The 6,291-nt window shown below is 45.6% G+C and overlaps 1 protein-coding gene across 1 annotated transcript; it reads left to right on the top strand.

Annotated features, from left to right (window-relative positions):
* The first annotated feature begins 986 nt into the window (after window positions 1–986).
* KLF2 (Kruppel like factor 2) lies at window positions 987–3,929 on the top strand. Its single transcript, XM_030540076.1, has 3 exons — window positions 987–1,130; window positions 1,538–2,456; window positions 3,024–3,929. The coding sequence occupies exons 1-3, from the start codon at window positions 1,056–1,058 to the stop codon at window positions 3,197–3,199; spliced, it is 1,170 nt and encodes a 389-aa protein (XP_030395936.1). The 5' UTR covers window positions 987–1,055; the 3' UTR covers window positions 3,200–3,929.
* The last annotated feature ends 2,362 nt before the right edge of the window (window positions 3,930–6,291 follow it).

The raw sequence follows: 6,291 nt of genomic DNA on the forward strand, positions 1-6,291 counted from the left end.
GCAGCTTGGTGCTCAGGGAGTTATCTAGGGTGACCAGATATCCCGATTTTATAGGGACAGTCCCAATTTTTGGGTCTTTTTCTTATATAGGCGCCTATTACCCCCCCACCCCCGTACGGATTTGTCACACTTGCTGTTTGGTCATAATGGGGCCGAACTGGGGGGTGCATTCCCAGCCCTGGGGAAGTGTCTGAGCATTTCTCCCCCTGGGGACTGGTTTACACCCAAGCAGGTCTTTGTTCCTAGTCTGGAGCCTCAGCCCGCCTGAGAAATAAGAAACTCTGAAACTAGACACCTTTGCATCAAGGTTAGCAGTAAAGAAAGGACACTGCTGGACACAGCGCTCCTGCCCCGCGGGAAGCCCTGATCCCCCCACTCCTGCCCCACGGGAAACTCTAAACCCCCCGCTTCTGCCCCACGAGAAGCCCTGAACCGCCCCCTCCTGTTCCACGGGAAACCCTGAACCCCCCCACCCCCGCATCACAGAAAACCCTGAACCGCCCCCACTCCTCCCCACGGGACCCTGATCACCCCCCTCCGCTCCTGTCTCACCCGCACCCCCCCTTTCGCTCCTGCCCCACGGGAGCCCTGCCCCACACCCCTTCTGCTCCCTAGGCGGGTCCCCCTACGGGGGGCTCCTCCTGGCGCCGGTGCGGGGGAACTGGTGCTCTCGGGCCCTGCGCGGGGAAGGGAGCGGTATTGGGGCAACTCGGATTCCGTTTTAGTGGCACTCTGGGGGCCCCGGGGCTGATCAGCGGCAGCCCAGGCGGGGGGATCCAGGAGCCGAGGCCGCGAGCCGGGCGGCCAGCCGCTCCGCCCCGCTCAGGCTGGAGCTGCAGCTGCAGCAGCCGCCGCTGCCTCCTTTTATAGCGGGGCTAAATTTAGGTTGCGCCTGGCTCGTTCCCTCCCGCCCTGTCCGGGACGCGTTTCCTCCGCTCCTTGCAATTGGCTTGAGGGCTCTGGCTGCCCGCGCTATAAGGCAGGGAGGGCCCGGAGCCGCCAGCTCGCAGCCCCTCCAGCCATCGCCCCCCGGAGCAGTCGTGCCGGGACGCACCATGGCGCTGAGCGACACGACCCTGCCCTCCTTCGCCACCTTTGCCAGCCCCTGCAGGGAGAAAACTTTCCACGAAGTGAGTGTCCGCGAAGCGCCCGGGCTAGCCGGGACCCCCCGCTCTGACGTGCCAGGCAGGAGGGCCCCCTTTTCCCCCAAGACCCAAACTCCTCTGGCCGGGGAGGTCCAGAGGGATGCCGCGACCAATTGCTCCTGCAAAGGGACAGCTGGATAGTAATGACCTGATTCCTGCAAAGGCTTGGGTGGGAAATGCTGTGAAGTGTCAGCATGTGTGTGCAACGCTCAGGGTGGGGGGTATGTGCAGGGGGAATGCCCCATGCAGTACTGGGGCATTACAGCATTTTGAGTAACACTGATTGAGGGAGTAAACCCTAGCCCTGGAGGAGATAGGTTAGCCCTGTCTTTTAGCAGAGATTCCTGGTTTCTCTCCCTTGAGCTCTAATATTCTCTGCTTTGCTTTCTCAGAGATGGAAATGTGACCAAGAGGACAAGGCCCCTGTCAACAGCTGCACCATGCCAGAACTGAGGCCAGGACTGGGCAGCCTCTCCCCTCGCAAAGAGGATGAAGATCTCAACAACGTTTTGGATTTTATCCTTTCCATGGGCAATGACAACTTCAGCCCGAACTCACCTAGTGTGGACTATCCCTCAGCACAGACAGCGTCTAGCAGCTTCTACCAGACAAATCCATCTTCTGGATGCTACAGTTCCCTGGAACAGAGCAATCCACCTCCTTACAACTCCAGCCTCATGTCAGAGATGATCAGATCAGAAATGGACTCAAACTTCTGCCTCCCCAACCATGTCCAGGGACAATTCTTTGTGACATCCAGCTTTGGGAGCCCACACTTTGTGGACAACATTAAACCAGAACCTGACATGGACAGTTATGGGCCCGTCATGGGCCTCGTCCCTCAGACATGCCCTAAGATCAAGCAAGAAGGCAATGCAACCTGCATGATGGCCTATGAGCAGCCCAGGATGGCCAGCTCACCCCAGATCCCTGGCACAGAGACACCCCCTCTGAGCCCTGATGACCTCATGGTGACTGACTGCCAAGCACAGATGATCTGCCCCTCGTCAGTGTCATTCCAACAAAGCTATCACCCTGCCACAGGCTTCCACCATCACCAGACCCACTTCCAGTACCAGAGTGCCTCTCAGTTTGGCTTGTTTGAGGACAGCCTGCCCTTGCAACCCTCAGCTCCAAGAGGCATGCTAACGCCTCCTTCCTCTCCCTTGGAGCTGATGGATTCCAAGCCCAAAAGAGGGCGACGATCCTGGCCCAGGAAGAGGACAGCCACACACACATGCACCTATGCAGGCTGTGGGAAAACCTATACCAAGAGCTCCCACTTGAAGGCACACCTTAGAACACACACAGGTAAATACAGCGCAATGCTTGGCTATATGGGGCAACCACAGGGTTTGCCATGTATGGATGCTAAGAAACCCCCTGCCACAGAATTAGTTCTAAAAGCAGAATGTAACCTGAATTGTGTGAGAAGTTCATTAATCCTATAGAGTCTGTTGGCATGCATGCATGCCCAGCTACAGTCTGAGAGGTTAATAACCATGTCCTGGCTGGGAGCTGTCTGCATGTGTTTTTGCTAAAGTTTTTCCAACATAACCAGGAGTGATACTTGCAACAATGGCCCTCTGCTGCAATCACCCCCAAAACAAAAACAAAAAAAACAACCCCCACAACCCTACTCCAAGCGGAGAGCTTCCTCTGCCCAGAGAAGGGAGAAGAGTTGCTACTGTAATTTAATTATCCTGGGAGGCACTTTGATACTATAGTGCTGGGCACCAATATAAAATGCTATGCTAAGATAAATGTTAGGAATATACTGAGACATAGTGAGAGAGTTTACAACCCTTCTAATGTTTGAGAGCTGCCTTTATGTGGGAGGAATTCACTGAGTCATGGTCTGTCTGATTTTCCCAACAGGTGAGAAACCTTATCACTGTAACTGGGAAGGCTGCGGCTGGAAGTTTGCTCGCTCTGATGAACTGACTCGTCACTATCGCAAGCACACTGGCCACCGGCCCTTCCAGTGCCACCTTTGTGACAGGGCTTTCTCTAGGTCAGACCACCTGGCTCTGCACATGAAAAGGCACATGTAGCTATAGAGACTCTGTACTGCACATCAGACATTATTTAACTTCTCAGGTGCAGAATCGTTACAAAATCTGTAGCTGGTACTACTTAGAGAGGCAACAAAGCTCTAGCCATGGATGGTAAGGAAGAATTTGACTCAAGGAGGTTTAGCCTGTCATCTCCTGAAGAGAATTTAAAGGGACTGTATCAGTGTGACTGTCCACTTCACTCAAGAGAATATGGTTTATTTATAGAGCTTCTGTGAAGGGTAAACTCAACAAGACTCCATGCAGATTGTATAAAAGAAGCTGTAAATACTGTATCTCTGATTGTAATTGCCCAATACATAAGCTTTATAAGACAACGTTTGTATGGAAACTGCCTGAAGTCAACCCTAGATGGGATTAAACGAATGTTACTGTCGCTGATGATATTTTTAGATTTCAGTTGAAGGCATGGCTAAGAGAAACACTCTGATTGTTAGACTATTTGTTTCATTGGTGCAATAATATTCTTGTCTGCCATGATCTACACTAGAAGTACAGGGCTTGATGTCTTGTAAAAAAAATAACCTATTTTACTGATTGATTTTTTTATATATTGTAAATAATTTTATACATTGAGAAATGTTGTAATGTATTATGTAAATAAGACAAATGGGCATTTTGCCTATTTCTGTTTTTATAAAAAAGTAGCAATTTTTCAATGTTTGAAAACATTCTCCCTTTTTAATAAAATAAATGTTTAAGAGATGTGTTCACATTTTAAATCCTCATTTGAGAGCCAGTCATTATCCTTCCCAACTGCTGGATCAGCAGCCTCCTGGAAATGTTTTAAACAACAAAAAATTATCGGAGGACATTTTTTTAAAAATCAGGTCACTATTTTAAAAACAGGACAAAATTAGGTGTAAAACTCATGCTCAATTATAGTTGAACTACATAAAATCCAATGTTACATCAAATAGGAAAGTGTTTCACATTCAACATGTACTTCCTAAAAATGTTTGTTCAGGTAAAAAGTAAGCAACACTGTAATTTCAGTCTCATTTCTAGTTTATACTGGACTTTTTTAATAGCATCCTTAATGTTTTCCAGATGTACTCACAGTTTTGCCAGCAGTGTGTGGGTTTTTACTATAAATTTAAACACTGCATTTTTGTAATTATGGAGGCTTATTTTAAGGCATCTTTGTACATAAATTACCCTTGCTCTGTAGAGCTGAGTGCAAAAGTCCTACAGAAGAGTAGTTTAAAAGTTTTAATTTTTTTTTCGTTTTAACACAATTCTCCCACAGAGTTTGGCTAAAGTTTGTTTTGAATACACTCCTAGAACAAAAGTTCATTGAATACATTATAAAGATGCACAGATTACAAGAGTTAATAAATACATTTTTGTATTGGAGCTAGATAACCTAGTCAAGAGTCCCAATTACTGTAAACTAATTTAAAACAAACTGAATATTGTGATTGCAACAGTGCAGAGGTGAATTCAGTCCACTGAAACTGTAAGGAGTTACTCCAGACATACACTGCTGTAAAAATAGAGCAGAATCTGGCCCAATTTCTATATTTATACACTTAGTCTAAAATTATAGTGGTTATACTTCATTTTTACTTTTTAGAGCTAGGATTTCACACTATTGGAGTAAAATTATAATAATTATTAATTACTATAGTATTAGGAAAATGATTTTCCTAAATGTATACACTTGGATATTTTAGTATAAGAAATAGAGTTGGATTTTTTTTTTCTGACTTAACAAATTATACTGCACATGAATGAAATCAACAGGAATGTATTTAAAGTCATTGCAAATATAGCTATTCTTCTGTGAAAGCAAAGTCTGGATTTGTTCATGTAGAACAGATGTATTTTGGGCTTCTAATCAGTGACATGGAAGAATGAGTTCCACATTTCACTTTACCTCAAATTTCACTTTGAAAGATCTGTAAAAGTAACTTATTTGCCAGAAACAATTGCTCAATATAATTCCAGAAAGTGAGGATGACGTTCTAAAATTATCACACCCGTTGTTGCAATAGTTCTAGGTATTTCTTCCTCTTTTCTCATAGGCCAAGATTTCATATTTGAGAGTATCTGTTGGTGTTTATAATGTCCTGAACAGAATTTTAAAATCAAATCTTAATCTAATCTTTCCATATTGAACTGGATACTTCAATAATTTCCCTTTTTAGAGTGTTCTCATATATGTTGCAACATAATAACTAGTTCCTAAGATACTCCCTTTGTCTCCATGGATTCACAATTTTTGGGCCTTCTTTCATCTCTCATCTTACACATGGTACAGTCTTCCAAATAACAGTCACTGGGTGAAACCCACCCTTATACAGAGAACCAGAACAAGGCTTATTGTACCACACGTAAGCTCTGTGAAGGGCCTGAGAAGCATTATCTTCAGCTTCCTCTGGCAAGGTTGCCTGTGCAGCACAGCTATGCCTACTACTACAGTTTATGGAGAGGAGTAGCAGCCAGAGCCACTGCTCTCTCTTGCCCCTGTGGATTCCCCATATCACTAGTCAGCTTTCAGTTCCACCCACACACCCTGTAGAGAGTCCCTGTAGAGCTCTGCTCCATGTCACATGTGGGAAGGGGTTCAATATGTCTATGAAGAAACCATCTAATATGCACCATACACTATTTAAAAGTGAACTGTTCACAATGTTTTCAGTTTTCATTAAGCAAATGTTAGACTGTACAAAGCCATCCTGATACATACACAGGTCTCTGCAAAGTAGGAACCAACTAAAAATTAACAAAGCCCCCTGACCACTATGATTTGAACTGTCTGATAGTTGCCATCTGTGACAGTTTATGTGTGGTCTTTACAGAGAGATTGCAGGTCCCTGTGTCTCAAGATAGTCCCTCAATAAAGAGCAGTGTTGTTTATATTCCCTTCCACTTTATGTTAAGACTAACAGACAATTCTTATGAGACAGCAATGTTTTTAAATTGGTGCATCCATTGATGCACCTCCAGAGAGGTCTTCTAGACTAGAGCACAGCAATTGTGTGCTTTGCCATATGAGTCATTTGAGCCATCAATTCTTTCTTCAGTTGGAAGGAGCTCTCTTATGCTAAAACTCCATCCCAACAACA

The sequence above is a fragment of the Gopherus evgoodei genome, chromosome 22, assembly GCF_007399415.2.
Source record: "Gopherus evgoodei ecotype Sinaloan lineage chromosome 22, rGopEvg1_v1.p, whole genome shotgun sequence".
In the NCBI taxonomy this organism is placed as follows: Eukaryota; Metazoa; Chordata; order Testudines; family Testudinidae; genus Gopherus; species Gopherus evgoodei.